We start from the raw sequence: 20,347 nt of genomic DNA, 5'->3' as shown, positions 1-20,347 counted from the left end.
ATAATATGTGGGAATCGTGAAAACAGATGGGAACGAAAACATTCAACACTATATAAAGACCTGTTCGGTTTGAGCTGGCCTGTATGAGAATCATCATGTTGAGCTTGTTGTGCTCCGCTTCGCCACACGGAGCAAATACCAACCTTGTCCACAAAGGCGGCGTCCTGGTATGACATTATGAGATATCTCAGACACGTCGCAACAGGATACAAAAAAATCGGACTTTCATCTCACTCTTGACAAAGGATTGGCTGTCCTTCCACCCCATCTAGCTTGCTTGTTCCATTGACTTATGCCCTGTTGTGGCGCGCTCGCTGTTCCTGCGTTTCACAGATACCACCACTTTCTCATGCAATTGCAGGTCGAAGAGCAATTTTCAGCGGATTCCATCGACGACAAGACCCTACTGTAGTATAGGTATATATGTAAATATATGGCTGGGTTTGAAGCTAAGAATTATCGTGCCAGCCTATTCAACCACGTTGAATATCATCCTTAAATGAGAGAGCTCAGTCTTATGCTGAGCTGTGATCCGCATTAACCTCAAATTCCTGCCCAGAAGGAGCAAGAGAAGGGAAATCGATGTCTGTATGATCCACATCGAGCAGCAACATGCCTGTGGCACCTGTATTTGCCTCAGAAAGAAAAGTGACTTGAATTTGCGTGTCCTCTTTTGGCCTGTAGAGGAAACAGCACTTCTCAGCTGTTGAATTGGAGAAAGGATATATTCCAACATGTTCTCGAAGCCCTCGGCCAAATCTCTCAGTTGAGCAATTGAAGGTGAAGACTGTCCAAGAGGGAATCTAAGTCGGACATGTTCTGCGAAAGATTGCACACATTGAAGGTTATCGTCTGTGGGTGTGAAACGTATATTTTGACAAATTGCATAATCTGTGATCAACGTTTTCATCGACGTTGTGGATTTGCCCAGGAAAGAAGTGCTGCCTACCGGAACCTCCTGTTGTATTGGGCATAGATAGCCTTTAAAAGTCTTTGCATTTTCAATGACATTGTTCTTCTCATCCACTCCGGAATGTTTGGCCATGTGCTCGAAAAGAGAGGATACTTCTTTGTATTCACTGGGGTCAAGTGCTTGAACACTAGCCCAAAGTCCTTCCTGGATCTTTTGAGATCGTTCATCGTACATCTGCAGGATTGCCAATCTCGTTTTAAGGTCGGCATTTATAGAGTCCTGAGATAGATTTGCTAACATACGCCTGTCAGGGTCTTTGCCGTACATTTTGTTCGTGTCGTCCCAAACCTTCTGCAGGAATGACTCAAATTCAGCATGTGCTGCCACGTCCGAATAAAGGGCATTGCTGTATCCCCATGATGGAGCAACCACTAGGCTCTCCTGAGAGCTGTAGTAAGCAGTGCAGTAGATGGTGGATCGATCCGGCAGGTCATCATTGAAGGGAGTGTAGGAAGTCTGAGTGGACGGGCTCGAGGCTTTCTCAGTTGACATCTTTGTGATATATCGATATTGTGATCGGCAGGAGTGCCAGAGAAAGTTGTTGCTAGTAGCAAAACCGCTACAGTACGATATGACTGGATATTGGAGGTCTGACCCAAACAACGTATTTGAAAAGCTCGCCGATCACGGAGCCGCCTGAATGGACGCATTTCTAATGAGAGCATGAGAAGGTCAGAATGGTTGGGGAGAGTGACGGCTTGTGACATGTTTCAACTGACTTGCTCGATGGATCTACCAAAGGAGAGGTCGAAGAGGGCTCTTTCGTCAGTTCTTCCTTTCAATCTAGAGGGATGCTCCCCGAGGATTGAGTTCGGCTTCCTGGTACAGGCAGTGTACTCTATCAGGCCAAGAACTTCGCCTGGAAGACATTGATCTATGAGTATCTTTCATAACTCATCATCGTTGATGATTTGTACAAAACCCGCCGGGTAGCACACCTCTCCACTGATCGGCACTTAACGAACTCCGAGGTGCATTCTTATGGACTTTATGTACAGTACATCACTTCACATACTCCCTATCCTCTCCAGATTTCTGCAACATACATTAACTTGCTTATGCTCGTCAAGGACTGAGCGACGATACTTGTCCTCTCATCTCTACTTGCTTGTGCTTTTGGCCACTAAATCAGTGAATCACCATCCACCCTCTCTTCCATATCAATATCTGTATTGATCAAAGATGATGTTTTCGACTTTGGTTTTGACTTATAAAGGATATTGATCTTGTTTGCTGTAAACTGCGATATGGCACTTATACCAATTTTGTCTTTGAACCCCTCACGATCAGCTAATCGTTCGATGTCCCAGACCAAAGGTGCTCTCGAACTACCATCCAGGGGATAATGTTCTCGGACCAACTCAGAAAACTTTTGAGCATTTGAGAATTTCTCATCGGTGAAAGGTTCTTGGTTTTGAACATTCTGACAGATCGCATAATCAGTCACAACATCGATGGTCTTGTATGTGGTCGTCCCAGAGTTGGTATAAGAAGCCAGTACTTCTCGTTGTTGTTGTATTGGGCAAAAATAACTTTTGATAGGTGGATCTTTCATAGCATCCGATTTCATCTGGTTGAAAAATTCCCGCAATTCGATCATCTCAGTCTGGTCTATTGTTTTTATACCTCCCCATACATCACTCCTAACGATATCAGGTAAAGTATCGTGATTCTTCTCTTGGAAAAGGTAAACAGTAACCTCTACAAGGGAGTTGAGCTGTTTGCTGCTCAAATTGACAAAAGGCCTAATATTCGATTTATTCCCATAGGTAATTGAAAGTTCCCTCGATATACTCTGTAAGACCGCTGCACACTCCGAGTACGCAAGGGTGTGTGTTGTACGATGGACAAAACTGGTATATAATGTGGCAGGGGTTAATATCTCCCTACGAGCACTATCAGGGTACACTGAGCAGTAATTGTGGGACGATCAGGTAGAGTATCGTTGTATGGCTCATAAGTGATCTGGCTTGGTGCAGTCAGGGTCTCGGTTGGCTCGAAACTTGGAGATGCCATCTTGACGTGCAGTTGTAGTTTTATAGTCTCGATGTCAGTGCAGTAAGTATAAGTGTAAGTCAAACTCACTTGAAAACCTCACTTCGGGAATATGTTTTCGTCAGGTTATAACTCATTATTTTCATCGAGCACTGAGCCAGTCGCTTAGTACTACTGACCTTGACTGACTTTCAACTCATGAGAGTGTCCAACTGCCAAAGAGGGGCAATGACAAAAGGAAGATGACTGGTGAAACAAGTTTGTCTCTGACATGGTGACCTCATGATATGGCTGCCAGACTTCCACATGACAAAGGATGTCAGACAGCGTGCTGTTCCGACATCCGTTCGCCATGTTCAGCCTCCTCAACGACATACGGTTGAACGATGAGGATGTTGGTGTCGACTGAAAACGATCACTGCCAGCGCTCTAGATGAAGATGCTTATCTTGTCCCGTGATCACAAATATGCATCCCATCTAGTGTGTTACAGCTCCATGATTTTAAGCAGGGATCAAACCTTTCTCTTCGAGGTACTTGACGATGATCTCTACTGCGCCAGCAACGTCGACTTGGTCAGTCCTGATGTGGATTTCAGGCTTGGCGGGAGCCTCGTATGGTGCAGAGATACCAGTGAAGTCTGTGAAAGAGAGACAAACATAGTCAGTAAGTGAAACATCTTACGCGTGGTGGGATATAGCCATAGAACGTGGAGCGTTTGAAGTGACACGAGTGGATTGCGCATTGGTTCTTTCCTCCACGAGTGACTGACTACCTCATCTCCTTCTGCCATTCTACCCTCTTGACAACAGCCTACATTCACTTCATTGCACTCACCTTTGATTTCACCAGCCCTAGCCTTCTTGTACAAACCCTTGGGATCTCTCTGCTCCACCACATCTAAAGGAGCATCCACGTAAACTTCGATGAAAGGGATAGCCGGAGAGTGGTTCTCGTGTAAGGTTCGGGCGAGCTCTCGGTCGGAGATGTATGGAGAGATGAAAGCTGTTATGGCGATTGTGGATGAGAGAGAGAAGAGAAGGGAGACTTCGCCTATTCTTCGGATCTACATCATGGACAGTCAATTAGCCGGCCAAAACAGAGAGGGAGCAATAAGAGATACCACAGGTATTAGAGGTACGAAGTGATGAGGATACATCAGGGGGGTTTGCTTCGACTTACGTTCTCTACTCTTGAAGCTTGGTCGAATCCAAGATCCTAATGAATATAATGATTTTGTCAATTGATATAATTGAATTACTAAGTATAATAAGAAATCGACCCACCTTGTTCAATCCAAATCTGATGTTATCACCATCCAGTCTATAAGCGTGTAATTTCTTGTGTAACAGATGTTGTTCCAAGGCAGTAGCAATCGTGGACTAAAACAAAGCGAATTGATAGATTAGCTTTCAAAAGGTTCAATTTTGACGATGACCGATACTCACTTTTCCGGATGCACTTAATCCAGTCAACCAGATAGTAGCTCCCTTTTGGTTCAACAATTGATCTCGTTCGTCTTGAGTGACCGAGCCTATTTAGTCGATAAACGATGTTAGCATGAAATACAGAAAAGTAGGGATATTCATCGGAACGCTTCTGGCCCTCGGAAGACCGAGATCAGCTTGAGTTAAGGGAAGTATGTCACACACCAGGGTGGAAAGTAATGTTGGTAGCCATTTTGTCTAATGATCTGTATACACTCTATCTTCTATGTATTGTGTTGAAGCTCTTTAGCAAGTATGAATATGTAGTGGAAGTAGCGAGGACAGATGGAAAATGTTATGATGTTTTGAGGTGAACTGATTGAAAAAAACGAATTGTCACTGAATGACGCACATCACGCCATCCATCTCCTGAATTCCCAAAAACCAAAGGGAAAATTCCAAATCTCATCACACCAAAGCAGAGATTAGATAACCACGTTGCAATTGGGAGAAAGGTGGTGCAAGTGCTGAGGGGATCATGCATTGATTGCGACATGCGCAATCATATCAGAATTGTATGTGCATACGAGTATGTATGTATCTCAGGTGCAAATACAGAGAAGCGTCCAAAAATCCTTCCTTCAGCATAGACTCGTACGTCAAATTCCCTTAATCGGTACATCCTATTCCAGCTCCACCATTCCTACCACTAGCATACGACCTATTATCAACCCATTTATCAGCACTCATGAGTCACAGATTCTTGCAGTGAGATTGACTCACTTCTTACCGCCTGTCCAAGGCCTAGGAGCAGGGAACATCCCTTTCATAGGGAACGTCCAGCTTCCTACCACAGCAGGGGGTTCAGGTACCCCACCTTGATCCTCGTTGTCATCGTCGTTCTGATACCCATTTCCAGTACCGTTACTTAGTACAGGCGGAGCAGGGGGGGTTCGTGCGGCGGGAGATATACCAGGTGGAGGAGGTGGGGGAGGGAAATGCGTTCCTGCAGGTTGGGGTCGTGTCCTTTCTGGAGTTGGGGAGGGAGGTGCTCGAGCTGGTGCGGGTGGAACGGCACGCTAAGGTTTCCATGGAATCAGCATAATTTATGATACGCTCTTGCAGATGGCAAGGACATGGTCTGCAACAGACAGTTGCACACCAAACTTGTGAAATCTATACTCACAGAAGCAGGACTAGGTAAAGCAGGCGGCAGAGGCGGTACACCCCTACTAGGAGCGTGTCTTGCCGGACTGATTCCAACAGGTGGAGGAGGCGCTTCTTCCTCTTCCTCATACTCCGGTTCCGGCTCGGGACTAGGCTGCCTAGGTGGCGGTAGAGGAGCTCGAGGAGGAGGCAATCGCCTTGGACCTCCTGCAGGCGGCGCAGGGGGCGCGGGAGGTGTCGGAGGAGTAACGGAAGTTGAAGACGGTCTTCGCGGTGGTGTGGGTGGTGCGAGCGAGCCGGTGGGTGGTAAAGGAGGTGGCAACCCTCTTGATGGTGTTGACGTACTTGGTGTTCTGGAAGGTAGAGTGGGAGGTCCAGTAGGTCGAGGTGGAGGGGGAGGTGCGCGCTACAGTCACTGTTATCAGCTAAAAATCCACGGTAAGAACCCTCCATCGTCACGACAACTCACTGGAGGGCCAGATGAGCTACCAGGTCTAGGTGGCGGTGGTGGGACGGACCTCTATTGATTATGATCAGCTGACTATGCTACCATCTTAGAAATTTGGACAGCTTACCCCTACTGTGCTATTTGGTCTACTTGGTAGACTCGGCGCCCCATTCGGTCTGGGCGGAGGAGGCGGTGCGCCTCTACTGGGTGGAGCAGAAGCAGGAGGCGGCGGAGGTGGTGGAGGAGGAGCAGAAGGAGCAGATCTGCCTGGAGTATTTGGGACGTTTCTTCCTGGTGGCGTTGGTACGGATCGAGCAGGAGCTGAAGGAGCAGGTGGAGGTGGCGGTGGTGCTGGCGGCGCTGTACGAGAGGGAGCAGATGGGGGTAAGGGAGGTGCTCGAGGTGGTGCAGGGGGTGCAGGGGGTGCTCTGGGTGGTGCTGAGGTAGGTGGAGGTGGAGGAGGTGGAGCTGGCGGGGCGCTATAGGTTGCGAGATAAGTCAGCTTATTTACTATTGAATAAAACACTGATAGTTTCCACTGGCTGTAGCCAGGTTATCAAAGGGACTACTGTTGAAGGTCTCTTGTCTATTACAATTCCCCGCTTCTAGACGGATTTCCAATAGCTCTTTATAGACGTATGCAGAATAATCTCACTTACACTCTCGAAGGTGGTGCAGGCGTACTCCTACCGGGTGGCGGGGGCGCAGGAGGTGCTATCCTACTTGGTGGACCAGGAGGCGGAGGAGGTGGGGGAGGTGCGGCACTATGTCTACCTGCAGGTGAAGGACCAGGTGGTGGAGGGGGTGCAGCGGAGGGTTTGGATGGTGCTTTCGATAAGCCTGGTATTGGAGGTGCTTTCGCTAATGTTGAAGCTGCGGCTGAAACACGCAATGATTGCTTATCAGCCTCAAGTACCTCATACACAGAGCCAAGCCAGCTGGGCTGGATTTAGATCGTAACATGATATGGTGACTCACATGTAGCCCTATCGCCAGCTTTCTTCAACGTTGGCATCCCACCAGCAAACAGTCCTGCTAATTGTTGGGCAGGTCCATCTGATCCACTGACTGCCCCTCCTGCACCCGACGAAGATACGTTTCTACCTCCTCCTCCACCACCTCCCCCGCCCCCACCACCGCCACCGCCTGAAGATCCACCACCAACCACGGTAGGTGCTGATCTATCGTTTGTCTGTGTCTTCTTCAGGCCCTTGCCCTCTGTCGACCGAAGATTCAAGATAATTGGTCAGCAGATGCGGCTAATGATATATTCGTAAGAAGGATCCATTCGGACCTTATTGTAGAGGTCTTCTCGGCCAAGGCGGTGTGATCAATTGACTCACGTTGGATCTGGGCCATTAAAGCCGCGTTCATCTTGACTGATCTCTCCTATATTCTCTCTTGTCTTCGGGTGATGATTCAGCAGTGTATGACCACGTATTCGAAGGACGACGATCCAGTTGTAGCTCTTGGATTCTTATATGTTGTATTGGATGATTATATACCCTCAAATCATCGGTGTGATTGCTATCATAACAGGAATGCGGTGTGAAGTGAATTCACCAAGATGAGCTCGGTGATGTTGATGATGTTGCTGGTGGTGATGATGACGGTGACGTTACACAGCATGGGATGAGATGGGAGAAATTCAATAAAATGATGGTCGAAATAATCATATCCTACGCCATATCATAAGTCAGATAACCGGGTGTGATCATATAATGCTACAACTGAAGCACATGCATGATGAGTGAACAGCAGGGATAGTATTTGTTGGTACATACACCTCGAGAGATCACAGCTACACATAGCTCAGTAGAGTGCGATTCAACACCATGTCCGTCAATTTCTCGCCATGTGAGTATTCACTGCGTACCTAGCGATGTTCCCGCAGCTGACCATACCTGATTCAAACAGACCAACCTCCTCCTGACGTCCCTTCGACCGACCCACCCGAATCATCAACCAAGAAAAGTAAATCCAAGAGACCCTGGTTCACCAGGTGAGTATATCCCATTCGTCGCCATAACAAATATCGACTCAATCTGATATACTTACTCATTCGTATATTGTCCTGGTAGAGACCAATCATCTTACGCTACCAATTCATATCAATCTGGCGGATCCATCTCCGACCCAACCTCTCAAGCTCAGGCATATTCCAATGACCCCGAGGCAGCAGGGTTACTCAATGGCTCTGGATCTGGAATGGGAAACGGAGCGTTCGGTGAAGGAGATAGAGCCAATGCGTGGGAAAGTAGGTTCGGGTGGAGAGTCGATTTCATGGCTGCTGCGGCGTACTTGGGAGGTCCTGTGACCGGTAAGTACAATCTACGAAAGTAGATGGATAACAGGAAAAGGTAATGAAGAAGCAAATGTCGCTAATATGACATGCATGCTTCAAAATAGCCTTGTTATTCTTGATATTGGAAACTCAGAATGATTATGTCAGATTCCATGGTAAGTGTGCACTATACCCTAGCTACAAAAATGAAGGGACCTAAGACAAATTCCTGCTCTGTGATGAATTGTATACTGATTCTAATGATCATCGACATAGCCTACCAATCAGCGCTATTCACCACCCCGCTCCTAATTCTCTTCCTAGTCTTCAAACTCATCATCGTTCTTCCTACATTCCTCCGTATAATATACATACTGGCTGCGGTCGGAGGAACGCTTTACGTCGCTTTCAGAGCCTGGAAAGATGCTCAGGAAGGGTTAAGTAGGTATTGGTTGCCTTATATCGGCGAGATCGCTGAGAGGTGGGTAGGAGAGGAGTAATGTGGTTGGGTAGGGAGGGCTACAGCAATGCTAGACTTATCTTTCATGTGTTCGTTGATCTGATAGCTTAGGCGAGACGTGAGAAGTCATGGAGAGTAGATGAGGATGGTATTTGTTATCTTTGTATGCATCTGAATGCACTTTACGAATGCTGTGGATTCCGTTGTCATCGTTGGATAATGATGATGATTGATGGTTCGGAAGTCGCCGAGCCGAGATGTAGGTGATCGTAGCTCGTGTTAAACTTGTAAACACAGCTAACTGATGGGTTTGTTGTATGTTGTCTTTCTCATTCTGCTTGCATATCATAACTTATCAGACATAAAAGATCGAATACGATCATACGGACTCGCTCAACCCAGCTACATCATCTCAGAGCGAAAGATACAGAAGGATTCCAACGAAACTCGAAGGGGGAGCTTATTATCACTTACGACTACGGATTATCGAGAGGGGAAGGTCCTGAAGTCCTTAAAAATGGTGTTACCACTCTGGATGAGGGGTGGTAAGGCCATCGTGAGTGATCAATATATAGCGAGCAGCAAGATGCAAACCCGTGTCTTTGTAGACGTACTTAATGCTGATTGTTGTTTTCCTCCTTCTTCTGACAATCTAGTCCATCCCTCTAACTCGACATCATATCCTTCAACTACCCCTCTTCCCTACCCTCCTCCTCTTCTTCGGCTTATTCATACTCTATAACCAAATACGTCCCACCCCACCTTACAGACCTTATCATTCATCTTCTCCTCTCTCATCAAAACAATATGCACTATCCTCTTCACCATTCGTAGTTGATCCATCGTTATTCCTTCCTCCTCCACCAATAAATAAACCCGACTATTTACCTGATCCATTACCTCCCAAAAACCCAAAGATGGTCATTCCCAATTCGGTGCACTATGTATATGGTCTGAAGGACGTTAAAGATGGTGAGAGGGGAGAGGAATTACCGTATTATGCTTATTTGGCGATGAGGAGTGCTTTGATCAACTTGAAGCCGGAAAACATGTATTTGTGAGTGGGAGCTGGGGCTTCATGATGAGGAAGTTCGTCGTATATTGAGAAAGTGGTCCACTTTGGAGGACAGAGCATCAAGTCGTAGCTAATTTGTCAAAACTCTTCCCATGACATCGCTAGCCACTACAAACACCTACCTACCGGACCATGGTGGGATCTCATTTCGCCTCATCTGACGCTCATACGTACAGAAGTGCCCGATCAGATATACGGTAAACCCTTAAATCACTTTGCGCATAAGGCGGATGTTTTGAGGCTGTTGGCTATGAAGTACTCGGGTGGGATCTATCTGGATATAGATATCTATGTGTGAGTGAATCGAGACAGTACTCAGGACGTAGAGAGGCGGATTTTGCATGAGAATCAAAGACACCAAGTTGCAGATTGTCAAAGCAGGGATAAGGAGTCGCGATCACGAGACTTGCGACGTGGAGTATCCTATCGAGATGATGGAGACAAATCGATTCCCATGTAGTTAGACCTAATGCTAATTCGCTCGATTCTATCACAGTATCAAACCATTCGACGATCTGCTGTACTTCCCTACAACGCTCGGTATGGAAGCTTCGCCTGATTCCAGACGATCAGCTTTGGATCCAGAGGGGTTATGTGTAAGTGGAAGAATCACAGGAAGATTTGCCCAATCTTCGTGATCTCTGCAAATACGATAGCATTGTTATCATACAATACTGTAGTACTGTAGTACTTCGCTAATACCACTCTGACTGACTGCTCTCTCATAGAATGCCATAATAATATCCACCCCTCAATCACCATTCATCGACCGCTGGCTGGCCTCATACGAGACCTTCGACGGTGGTGTGTGGGCTCATCACTCGGTCGTGAAACCATGGGAACTTGCTAGAGCGCATCCGGAGGAGATCCAGGTATTGAGTGAGAGAGCGTTCTTCTGGCCTATGTGGCATGGTGAGGAGGTTCAGAAAGTACATGAGGAAGGGGAATTCGATTTTGATAAGACTGGGCAGTATGCGTGAGTCATCGTCTGGTCCAAAACCACCTGGGCAATCAGGAAGAGGGCTGATTGATTGATTATAACGTAGATACCATGCTTGGGAGTCGTTGGCTATGGGTTACTTGTCGAAACTCTCGCCCAGGAGTATAAGGGAGAATGATAATTCCTTTAATAGGATGGTAAGGAAGTGAGTTGAACGATTTCTCTCTCTTGGAGACCAGAATGTCCCCTTCAGATAGATTACATGATCTACTCTATGTCTTGTGTCTATGTGTTTTTAGATGATGATGATGCTGATGTGATAAGCTCAGGTTTATCGGACCGGAGGACGATGAAGTGTATAAAAGGTGGAAAGGGGAAGATTAGAGTTTATACTATATCAATACATAGTACATACGGATGCATACACTTCATAGCGCCTGAACACCTACCTTGCGAGGTCGCATATGTTTTTTTTTTCTGGCTTATATATGCTTTTGATGCTGCCGTGGACGATACACCTCGTCTGTGTAAGATAAGATGGAAATCCACGAATATCTGTCCGAGGTGAATCTCATTAGCCGAACGAGCATATTTCAAACTTTTTTTGACCTTTTCGTTCATCTCTATATCTCATCAACCTACATCAACATTACACTTCTCTCGACCCATATATCTAGCTAGCTCATCATCCCTTGACTGCATATCGACTTCTCAATCACTCGTACTCTCTCCATTCCTGCTTCCGTCCATACGATCACCCGCGATGTCGTCCTCCTCCACCACTCCTCCACCAGACCCAACCGAGCACCCCGAGCAATCACGTACACCCGCATTCGAACGATGGCGAATGTCTTTATCTAACTTCACAGGATTAGGTTTGAGTGAAGAAGAGAAGGAACGTAGGACGTTGGAAAAGGATTGGGACAAGTGTGAGAAGTATAAGAAGGATTTGATGACTAATAGTGAGTTGACATTTACATATCGATGTATGGAGTAATTTATATGCTGATGATAAGATGACCGATAGGTCCAATGATAACATTCCTTCTGTCCCATCTCAAACATTCCGGATGCGAATTCGACTCATCCTCTATCCAGTGTCATCCATGTCCCGAGACTCGTTCTGGTGGATTCTCACCAGATCATGGTATATTATTATGTCAAAATCGATTTTTCTCCAAGAAACACATGGAAGATACGTTATCGCACGAATTGATACATGCTTTTGATCATTGTAGATTTAAGGTTGATTGGGGTAATTTGAGACATCATGCTTGTTCTGAGGTGAGTACGAGGAAATACATCCAGCAATCACTTGATGGCTAGTGTGCCAAACAAGTAGAAGGAGGGAACTGTCAATGACAAACACAGAGGACAATATCATAGTGACGAAATCACGAATGATATACTGATATCCATCCTTCCCTTATGCAGATACGAGCCGCAAACTTATCAGGAGATTGTAGATGGACGAGAGAAGTGAAAAGAGGTTTTTACAGTTTCAATAAACAGCATCAGGTGGGTTGATCGTGACTTACATCCCCTCGTTACTATTCCAAGTCCCACCATCATATTCCTACAATACTTCATACGCTTGTTGCTGATACTCCATATCCACTCGACCAACCAGGCATGCGTCAAACGTCGTGCGATCCTATCTGTCCTGGCGAACCCATCTTGCAAATCACCAGAGATGGCTGAAAAAGCAGTCAATGAAGTTTGGGAGAGTTGTTTCAAAGATACTAGACCGTTTGATGAGGTTTATTAGAATGGTGTGATGTTCATCGATAGAATTAGAGGTTGTAAAAGGATGATGGCCTGATTTGGGAATCTCATTCGAGGTTACTAGTAGGCAAAGATTGAGGACTTATTGTGTTTGATCAGATCCCATCAAGTTAATAGATAGCACCGGAGCAAGACGGCATCATACCCTGCATCAATAAATGTTTGTAATATATGACATGCAACGTACAACCTGACCTCTTCTCTGTCAGCCCAGCCTGAGTGATACTTCCAGTATGATCATCTATCTCACATCGCATGAATAGAATATGGGATTATGAAATTATGACATCTCGTCTCTGGAATGAGACTACTTCTGACGTTTTTCTTCTTATCGTATCTATTCTCGACCCATCTAATACTCAACTTCAATATCACCTTCATCACCTTTAATCACCACTCCTCTTTCTTCTCCCTCCTTTTCCTTCTCTTTTGGCTGTTCTCGTTCTCGTTCTCTTTCTCGTTCGCGATCAAGGTTCATCTCCTCTCTGGGCGTCCTACCGAAATCATCCCTATCCCTACCGCTATCCCCATCGTTGTTGGTAGGCTTAACCTGTTTCCTCAATTCTCTCAACTTTTCACTCAACTCTTCGATCCTCTCTTTATTCTTTATCGATTCATTCGATACTCTCTCTTTCTCTTTTTGCAAGGCGTCAATTTCTTCAGATATGATTTCGGAGATGTTGGCTTGGCGGGATTTGAGGGCTGATGATTGAGATGGTAAGAGGATTTTAGGTAACTAGAGACAATATATGAGTTAGTAAGACCGGATGATCTTGAAACAGTAGATGAAGTTGAATGTGATAGTATGTGTTGAGCTAAGTTGAAGAAACAGAAAAAGTGTAAAACTCACATAATATAACGGTGCCAGTTCCTTTCCATGAGGAGGTTCTCTACTTGGTCCTTTTATGAATGGTATTGGCGAAGGATTCAATAAGTTGGTTTCGAATATCAGAGGTTCATCAGGTGGTAAGGATGTATAGAGGAATTTGGAAGTGGGTTTGAGGAAGTCGTGTCTAGCTTTCAACTGTCAATGCAAAATGTCAGCATTCACATTTCAGTATGGAGGGTATACATCGTCCATACATCATATGGAGTTTTTCCCATCTAGGACCGGCATCTTGGAACAGGGGCGACAAGATCCAAACTTACAGCAACTTCCTTATGCCTCAAAATATACTCTGCACTCTCAGTATTTATCCTCAAAGTCTTGATCTCCCTCTCCGATTCCGCAATCTCGTTGTGTAATGTAGTTTCTGATCGTAGTTTGGCTGCTATACGAGATGATACTTGTTCTCTTCGTTTGGCCTAAACATACATATGATCAGCTTTCATATATGTTCGCCTTCCTACCAGTCCAGTTCAAATAGGGAAGCTCCAACTCACAGCTTCACTCGTCCTTGATGATTTATCGTCCTTCTGGAATTTCTGCAAAGTACCTAATATATTACCGAACAATCGCTTGTTCCTAGCTTTATCTTCCACTTTTCGATCCGTTCGCATTCGTCTGTGCACCAAAAAAGGAATGTCGACATGTTAACCTAAGAGCTATATTTTCAGCGCATAACAGATGTAACGCTTACTTTGCGGGTGCTTCCTCGTCATCCTGTGCGTCTGGTCTCCTCGATCGTGAAGGGGATAGAGATGGACTCATCTCTACGTCGGGTGATCGACTATCGTATCTGGGAAGAAGACCGAGTGCGACCGTCAGCTTGTATCATCCGACACACGATGAGAAAAGCTTACTTTTCGGGTGATCTTGACATTTTGGCTGATGGCTTGCTACCAGTGATGAATTGAGTCGGCTCGCATGTATACGAATGTTGCAAGGAAGAACATGCGTCACATCATTGTTCATCCTTACGTCGCATAGTTATCAACATGGGATATTGCATTTCAAAGTACCGGAATATATCACGTGCCTACAAGCACTGTCCTGCACGCCTAATTCCGATAACACGCACTTGGTGATCCTTTGGAAGTTGACTCGCTCACACTGAACACCTCCCGATTCAACATGCGACGTTGATCAGACTCATCGATCCCCTCCTCTTTCTGTTTCTTTTCTCCAAGAAGCATATCGCTTGGCCTCCCTCTACTCTTCTAATCGTAGTCATCGCAGTTCTCGTTTCGGATCAGGATACCTATACCATTCTTTCCTACTCGTCAATTGTATATTTCTATACCCTTAACAAGTAACGATCTGTATCAGTACCTATATCGTCTCATATCGATCAATCGATTGGACTCGACATCTGACATTTGGTTCTCATCAACACATCAAAGCAAACACACAGCCTACAAGCTATCATTGACTCCCTTACTATCTTATATCGTGTAATCAAGGAGAAATCATTGTAATTATTCATCATGGGTGAGTTGCCGGTGGCAAGATCGAGGGTCGACATAGGATTGAGCTAATTTGATACTTACACTCAATGCAGGTATTCCAAAGGTTAGTTTCCCATATGAACCAATGTATCAGGTCTATCGTCGTGTGATAGCTGACCATCCACCCTTATTCATACAGTTCTTCCGCTGGATCTCGGAGAGATACCCTCTTACTTCCCAGCTCATCACTCCAAACTCGATTCCGACGTTTGACAATTTATAGTGAGTTGGTTTGTCATTCATTGGCATCTCGACTGCATAGCTGATGCTATATCTCACTCCTCAGCTTGGATATGGTAAGCTGTCTTGCTCATCGTAGTTCATAGCTTGTGCTCACTCGTGCATTACAGAACGGTATCATCCATAACTGTTCTCATCCACCTTCATCAGAAAATGACCCTCATTTTCGAATAACGGAAGAGCAGATGATCCTGGCGATATTCGCTTATATCGATCATCTGTTCACCAAGATCAAGCCACAAAAAGTCTTTTTCATGGCTATCGATGGTGTAGCTCCCAGAGCTAAGATGAACCAACAGAGAAGTAGAAGGTTCAGAACTGCCAAAGATGCAGTTGAGAAAAGAAGAGAAGCTGAAAAGAAAGGTGAAAAGCTACCGGAGGAGAAAGCTTTCGATTCGAACTGTATCACTCCAGGTGAGCTACATCTCGTTGTTTAAATTATAACAGTCGGATCTAGCTGATATGTTTGTCCGATGCTATATAGGAACACCGTTCATGGCGAGATTATCGAATCACCTTAAATACTACGTTACCAAGAGAATTTCAGAGGATGCCGAATGGAGAAACGTAAAAGTCATCTTAAGTGGACATGATGTCCCCGGAGAAGGTGAACATAAGATTCAAGAATATATAAGATTATCAAAAGCTCAACCTGATTATAACCCAAATACGAGACATTGTTTATATGGGTTAGACGCGGATTTGATCATGTTAGGTTTATTAAGTCATGATCCTCATTTCTGCCTATTAAGAGAAGAAGTTACTTTTGGTAGGAAAACTAAGAAAACTACTGGGTATGTCCCCTTCAACCTCTTCTTACCCCACTCATACGTGGTATGGCGTGAGCTGACGCTAGTCGTGATGTTGTAGACTCGCAAATACCAATTTCTATCTATTGCATTTATCATTATTGAGAGAATACCTAGATTTAGAATTCGGATCGTTGGCCACACAAATTTCATTCAAATACGATCTTGAACGAATTATAGATGATTTCATACTCATGGCTGTATTCGTCGGAAACGATTTCTTGCCCCATTTACCGGATTTACATATCAACGAAGGTGCTTTAGAGAGAATCTGGGGGATTTATAAGGAGATATTGCCAGTTGCTGGTGAGCAATTCATCAGCTGTCTTTGGCAATCGGTCCTCGTTAGCTAATTGATGATATAGGCGGATATCTGAATGAACATGGAACAATCTCGTTGCCGCGACTTCAACTTATGCTTGACAAGTTGGCACAATTTGAGATTGACAATTTCGAGGAGGAGTACGCCGACCAAAATTGGTATAAGGGCAAACAAAGCAAAGAAATTGAAGCTATGGAGAAAGCTCGAAAGAAGGGAAAGATGGGTAAGTCGCAAATTCTGTTCTTTCGCCATCGTGCATGAGATGCTAACCCATATGATCGTAGTCATCACCAAGGACCAACAAAAGATACTTAATCAAGTCAGACAATTCGTCACCAAGCACCAAGCCAAACCCTCTGCTGCCGACCGATGTGTAATAGTAAACAACCTTTCAGCAAGGGATCAACGGTTCGTTCAAGAACTAGGAGATGATTTACATCTTACCACCACATGGGATGAAGTCGATGATTACGGTCAAAATCTCGTTGTCATGACATTCAACCTCGAAGGAATATCTGAAGATGGAGCTTCTGCAGTGGCTGACGAAGAAGCCGATGGCGAAGAGTGGGAGTCCGAAGAAGAGGATGAAGATTCCGAGGGGGCTTTGGCCATTGAAAGGGTATTCGCGAAGTACAACAAAGCGAAGATTGTCGATAATGTCGTAGAAGATTTCGAAGAAGCTTACGAAGAGAAGCTCAAGGAGAATTTAGACGATTGGAAGAAAAGATATTACAAGGAGAAGCTTGAGATTGACTTCAACAAGCCTGAAGAAATGCATGCCATCGTGTTTAGATATATAGAAGGACTTCAGTGGATTCTGAACTACTACTATAAGGGTGTAGCGAGTTGGGGATGGTTCTACAATTATCATTATGCGCCTAGAATCACTGGTAAGCTCCTTTTTCCCTATATGCCTCAAGAAATGTAGCTGATTGAAAAGAACTTATTTAGACCTCAAGGGTATCCCCGATTTCAAATTCGATTTTAACCTTGGTAAACCGTTCACACCGTTTCAACAGTTGATGGGTGTATTACCTGAAGAATCGAAAGAGCATGTCCCTCCCGCTTATAGAGTGAGTTAAAGATCAGCTCATTACCGCACTCTATCCCAGGAGGCTGACACACGCAATGTAGGATCTGATGTATGAGGAAACTTCCCCGATCATTGATTTCTATCCTCGTGATTTCGCTCTTGATATGAATGGGAAGAAGCAGGATTGGGAAGCAGTCATCAAGATCCCCTTCATTGACGAGGAACGACTACTCAGAGCTATGGCTGGTAAGTCCGTTTCACCTACCATTTTAACTGTTGATTATCTGCTGACTACGGCAATCAGCTCGAGATCAACGATTGACATCTGAGGAGAAGTCTCGTAACCAGAATTACGTCGCTACGCAGTTCGAGTACGATGCCGATCAAGAAGCTTCTTACCCATCCTCCGCACCTGGTTACTTCCCCGATCTCGCCAAAGCTCAATGTCGATCTAGTCCCTTCCATCTGCCAACCCTGGGAGATGGTATCGAGCTCATTCTTGGTCTTCTTGATGGTGTCCATCTCGGAGCCAAAGCTTTGGCTGGATTCCCTTCGCTACAAACCCTACCTCATCAAGGTACATTAGGTTATCACGGTGTCAATGTCTTCCAATCTGATTCTCGAAACCAATCAATGATCATCACAATCACTGCGAAGCATGATCGACCTAACACCGGTGACATCGCCAAACGCATGATTGGTCAAAGGACGTTCCATTCATGGCCATATTTGCACGAAGGTATCGTGGTCGCCGTGTCGGACGATATGTTCAAGTACGAACTCCAAAAGATGGGTAAGACCGCTAAAGTGGTCAGCACGCCTTTCAATCCTTTCCAAGCCATAGCATGGAAGAAGTCAGCGGATCATATCGAACATCACAACTCGAAGAGGTTCGGTATCATCACTGGTAACATCGACGTTGTCCTTCACGTCAGACCTCTGAAAGGCATGAAACGACTTGACACCGGTGCTTTAGTCAAAGATTACGAAGGACCCGAAAAGGAGATCACTCAAGCTTATCAATTGGCCGTTAACCAAGTCACGTTTGAAGACGAGCGATATCTTGAACAAGCTGCTCCCCCGATGTCTCAAGAGTTCCCTGATGGTGAAAAAGTTATTTTCCTAGGTCAAATGGGCTATGGTACGGCTGCTCAAGTGATCAAGACCACCGATACGACCCTCGACGTAGCTCTGGCCTACTTCCCATCGGAGAAGCAAGAAAATCTCAATTTTTCGAAACTCGTCGCTCATCGACCAGCAGGAACTTATTATCCTTCTCCAGTTCTTGCTCGACGACTTAATATCCCACCCTTGGGTCTTTCAAGAATCACCTCAACTCTTCTAGTCTTGCTTGAAGATGGATCTAAATCCAACATCGGTCTTGCACTCAAGTTCGAATCCAAGGGATTGAAAGTTTTAGGATTTTCCAGAAAGAACGATAGAGGATGGGAATACTCTGAAAAGACCGCGCAGATTTTGCAAGAGTACAAGGAAGCTTTCCCTGAACCTTTCGCTAATCTCGATAGTAGAGGTGGAGATTTGGTCACTTCCGCTGAACTCTGTCCTACCGCCGATGATCCCGATAGCGTTATAAAAGCTATGAGGAAATGGTTGAAAGAGAGAGATTTACTGGATCCAGATACTGTTTCCTTGTTTGCTGAACAACTTGAAAAGGTACGTCGCTTCGTTCGAACCGATCGGGCGTATGTGCTTACGATCATTTCCCCAATTTCAGGAATCTGTCGCGATGATCGAGAAGCTCGCTGACCAATATCGAAATATGAAATCACCCAACATGATCAAGCGAGCTGTAGTTAAGGCTATTCCTCGGCAAGCTGTTCTCAAGCCTGCTCATGCCATCTACCGACTCCAAGGGCAAACTTTCGCTGTCGGTGATCGAGTGATTATGGTCCAGGATGCTGCTGCGGGAGGTGTTCCTCTAGCTATGAAAGGTGTTGTTGTAGGTTTGGGATCAAGGGACATCGATGTGGTGTGGGATGTGCCATTCATGGGTGGTGAGACATTGCAGGGAAGGTCAGTTGACAGCCTACATCCAATTCGAAGGCCTATAACTGATTATTGTTTTCCCATTAGATGTTCCGAATATCGAGGATCAACTGTTCCATTCACTTCATGCTTGAACCTTACCCGACCACAATTCGCTGTAGGCGGTACTGATCAGGAAGACAGAGCCGTTGGTCAACACGCAGCCTTCAAACCTCAATTGGGACCCCGACCTGTATTGCAAATGCAGAACTATCAACCTTCCGCTCCTGGAAGAAAGACCTTCAACCAACACCCACAACAAGCTCATACGATCATGAAAAACCCCAATAGAGCTCCACCACAGAACGTCAATGGGAATCAGAGTTACGGTAATGCGGCTAGAGGTATCAAACCACCTGCACAAGTGCAAGGTGGACAACAGAGTCACGGCGAGAAATTAGCAAATGCCCTCGGTGCCAAGCATATTGCTCATAGACCTGGACCTGCTCATCCGCAACCACCACAGATCGTCAGAAGTCCCAAGGCTCAGGCGAATGTCGCTCTACCTGTACCACTACCCCAAGGTCGACCTCAACCGAAGTACGAGGCTATTCAACCTGAAACTCAACAGAATGGTCATGCATCGCATGTTAATGGTGGAGCGGGAAGAGGGAGAGGACGAGGTGGAGGTGGATTTAGAGGAAGAGGAGATGGAAGAGGAAGGGGAAGGGGTGGGAATAGAGGAGGATCAAGGGGCGGAGCACCTGTCAACACCTAGACTTTGAACTAGGATATCAAGAGAATATGTGAAGTCGATACCATCAATGATTATACATATCTATAACAGTACGAGGTGACAGAATCATATTTGTATTTAACCCATAAGTATCATCATGAAACATCTTTCTTTCCTCCTTTGCTATCCTACAGATCGTGGTCGAGTAGCCGACTCCGGCTATGGTGCTCTTTGGGCTTCGAAGGTAATGGTAAGCTGAACGATGAGAGGTATATGCGAA

The 20,347-nt window shown here is 45.4% G+C and overlaps 9 protein-coding genes across 9 annotated transcripts; 4 read left to right on the top strand and 5 right to left on the bottom strand.

Moving 5' to 3' along the window:
* Positions 1-515: 515 nt before the first annotated feature.
* On the bottom strand, positions 516-1,465 carry V865_000635 (uncharacterized protein; the record flags this gene model as incomplete). Its single annotated transcript, XM_066224465.1, has 2 exons — positions 516-678; positions 735-1,465. 2 exons carry the CDS (start codon positions 1,463-1,465, stop codon positions 516-518), a joined length of 894 nt encoding a protein of 297 aa, XP_066080562.1.
* A 631-nt stretch (positions 1,466-2,096) lies between these two features.
* On the bottom strand, positions 2,097-2,989 carry V865_000634 (uncharacterized protein; the record flags this gene model as incomplete). The annotated part of the gene is made up of 2 exons (XM_066224464.1): positions 2,097-2,768; positions 2,864-2,989. 2 exons carry the CDS (start codon positions 2,987-2,989, stop codon positions 2,097-2,099), a joined length of 798 nt encoding a protein of 265 aa, XP_066080561.1.
* Positions 2,990-3,470: 481 nt separating this feature from the next.
* On the bottom strand, positions 3,471-4,647 carry V865_000633 (adenylylsulfate kinase; the record flags this gene model as incomplete). The annotated part of the gene is made up of 6 exons (XM_066224463.1): positions 3,471-3,607; positions 3,805-4,033; positions 4,150-4,185; positions 4,254-4,349; positions 4,416-4,501; positions 4,620-4,647. The coding sequence occupies 6 exons, from the start codon at positions 4,645-4,647 to the stop codon at positions 3,471-3,473; spliced, it is 612 nt and encodes a 203-aa protein (XP_066080560.1).
* A 416-nt stretch (positions 4,648-5,063) lies between these two features.
* Positions 5,064-7,383, bottom strand: V865_000632 (uncharacterized protein; the record flags this gene model as incomplete). Its single annotated transcript, XM_066224462.1, has 8 exons — positions 5,064-5,115; positions 5,178-5,473; positions 5,581-5,967; positions 6,031-6,081; positions 6,137-6,488; positions 6,669-6,888; positions 6,988-7,227; positions 7,353-7,383. 8 exons carry the CDS (start codon positions 7,381-7,383, stop codon positions 5,064-5,066), a joined length of 1,629 nt encoding a protein of 542 aa, XP_066080559.1.
* A 461-nt stretch (positions 7,384-7,844) lies between these two features.
* V865_000631 (uncharacterized protein) lies at positions 7,845-8,793 on the top strand (the record flags this gene model as incomplete). Its single annotated transcript, XM_066224461.1, has 5 exons — positions 7,845-7,866; positions 7,927-8,011; positions 8,091-8,329; positions 8,419-8,469; positions 8,570-8,793. 5 exons carry the CDS (start codon positions 7,845-7,847, stop codon positions 8,791-8,793), a joined length of 621 nt encoding a protein of 206 aa, XP_066080558.1.
* Positions 8,794-9,270: 477 nt separating this feature from the next.
* V865_000630 (uncharacterized protein) lies at positions 9,271-11,152 on the top strand (the record flags this gene model as incomplete). Its single annotated transcript, XM_066224460.1, has 7 exons — positions 9,271-9,309; positions 9,410-9,810; positions 9,934-10,122; positions 10,325-10,424; positions 10,557-10,804; positions 10,875-10,973; positions 11,098-11,152. The coding sequence occupies 7 exons, from the start codon at positions 9,271-9,273 to the stop codon at positions 11,150-11,152; spliced, it is 1,131 nt and encodes a 376-aa protein (XP_066080557.1).
* A 379-nt stretch (positions 11,153-11,531) lies between these two features.
* Positions 11,532-12,536, top strand: V865_000629 (mitochondrial inner membrane protease ATP23; the record flags this gene model as incomplete). Its single annotated transcript, XM_066224459.1, has 4 exons — positions 11,532-11,730; positions 11,796-12,052; positions 12,203-12,286; positions 12,399-12,536. The coding sequence occupies 4 exons, from the start codon at positions 11,532-11,534 to the stop codon at positions 12,534-12,536; spliced, it is 678 nt and encodes a 225-aa protein (XP_066080556.1).
* Positions 12,537-12,905: 369 nt separating this feature from the next.
* Positions 12,906-14,316, bottom strand: V865_000628 (uncharacterized protein; the record flags this gene model as incomplete). Its single annotated transcript, XM_066224458.1, has 6 exons — positions 12,906-13,289; positions 13,404-13,577; positions 13,703-13,858; positions 13,937-14,057; positions 14,134-14,232; positions 14,297-14,316. The coding sequence occupies 6 exons, from the start codon at positions 14,314-14,316 to the stop codon at positions 12,906-12,908; spliced, it is 954 nt and encodes a 317-aa protein (XP_066080555.1).
* Positions 14,317-14,920: 604 nt separating this feature from the next.
* Positions 14,921-20,109, top strand: V865_000627 (5'-3' exoribonuclease 1; the record flags this gene model as incomplete). Its single annotated transcript, XM_066224457.1, has 14 exons — positions 14,921-14,924; positions 14,995-15,005; positions 15,055-15,167; positions 15,228-15,237; positions 15,292-15,595; positions 15,666-15,975; positions 16,052-16,296; positions 16,356-16,535; positions 16,597-17,202; positions 17,264-17,385; positions 17,447-17,591; positions 17,650-19,019; positions 19,081-19,379; positions 19,440-20,109. The coding sequence occupies 14 exons, from the start codon at positions 14,921-14,923 to the stop codon at positions 20,107-20,109; spliced, it is 4,389 nt and encodes a 1,462-aa protein (XP_066080554.1).
* Between the last annotated feature and the right edge of the window lie 238 nt (positions 20,110-20,347).

This window comes from Kwoniella europaea, chromosome 1, assembly GCF_036810445.1.
Source record: "Kwoniella europaea PYCC6329 chromosome 1, complete sequence".
NCBI lineage: Eukaryota > Fungi > Basidiomycota > Tremellomycetes > Tremellales > Cryptococcaceae > Kwoniella > Kwoniella europaea.
The sequence above is the reverse complement of the archived record's forward strand: the minus strand, read 5'-3'. Positions and strand labels throughout refer to the sequence as shown.